Below are 911 nucleotides of genomic sequence, written 5' to 3'. Positions count from 1 at the left end.
TCTCTCTCTTTCTCTTCAGAAAGTATCAACTACCACTACCCTCCCCCAACACCTTAAAAACAACAAAAACATTTTAAAAAATCACAAAGTATCAAAGTTCTCCTGCACGCCACCATATTTCCAGGATCTGTTGGACACTGTCTCTCCATCTGTGACTCTGGTCAGTGACTGACTGCCCACGCTCATTATTAAACTAGCATTTCCAAAAGCATTTTTTATGTATGGTCGCTTTTAAGGACAAACCGGCTAACCCAGATTTCGAGGGTTTCCTGAAATCTTGACCTACACCAAAAGTGGGAATTACCCTACCTAAAGGAGTTTGGTTTCATTGGTTCGTATATTTGTTTGGTTGTAGAGAAAACTCTCGATGTCTTGTAAAGAAACTGAACAAGGGTCCAAAAACGTTACCTTCTCTTTTCTCAAAACAGTTGTTTTTCGGGGTAGCTCCCCTTGTGCTTAAAAGCGACCATAATATGGAGAAGTAGAAGTTTCTGTTTCACGTAACTCACCTTCTCGCACTGCTTGACCTTCTGGCAGAAAACGTTGAAGTTGTTCAGACATTCCTCCAGCTTAAAAGACTTCTCCTGCTCACAGAAGTGATGAGCAAGCTTCACAGTGAGGTCTTTGATCTCTGCTAGTTTTCCTTGAATTGTGTTAGTTTCGTTTTGGGCGTCCTGGAAATTTAAAAAAAGGACAAAAAGCAAATTAAAGTCAAAAGCGATACTTTGTTGTTGGAAATACTTTTTTTTTACTATAAATTTGTTATTTTACTAATGACGTGGGTGATGAAATGGTTTGATGATTACATTAGATTCATTTATCACATTTTGTGTGTGTGTGTGTGTGTGTGTGAGTGTGTGTGAGAGAGAGAGTGTGTGTGTGTATATATATGTGTGTGTGTGTGTGTGTGT

At 39.0% G+C, this 911-nt stretch overlaps 1 protein-coding gene across 1 annotated transcript in view; it reads right to left on the bottom strand.

The window, feature by feature from the left end:
• LOC101862684 (inverted formin-2) overlaps positions 1–911 on the bottom strand; it is a gene marked incomplete at its 5' end in the record, with an annotated part of 16328 nt that overhangs the window by 8668 nt on the left and 6749 nt on the right. The window contains 1 exon segment of the mRNA XM_013088443.2: positions 510–674. Within this exon segment, the coding sequence (XP_012943897.1) occupies positions 510–674 (165 nt within the window).

The sequence above is a fragment of the Aplysia californica genome, unplaced genomic scaffold (assembly GCF_000002075.1).
Source record: "Aplysia californica isolate F4 #8 unplaced genomic scaffold, AplCal3.0 scaffold00745, whole genome shotgun sequence".
Taxonomy (NCBI): domain Eukaryota; kingdom Metazoa; phylum Mollusca; class Gastropoda; order Aplysiida; family Aplysiidae; genus Aplysia; species Aplysia californica.
The sequence above is the reverse complement of the archived record's forward strand: the minus strand, read 5'-3'. Positions and strand labels throughout refer to the sequence as shown.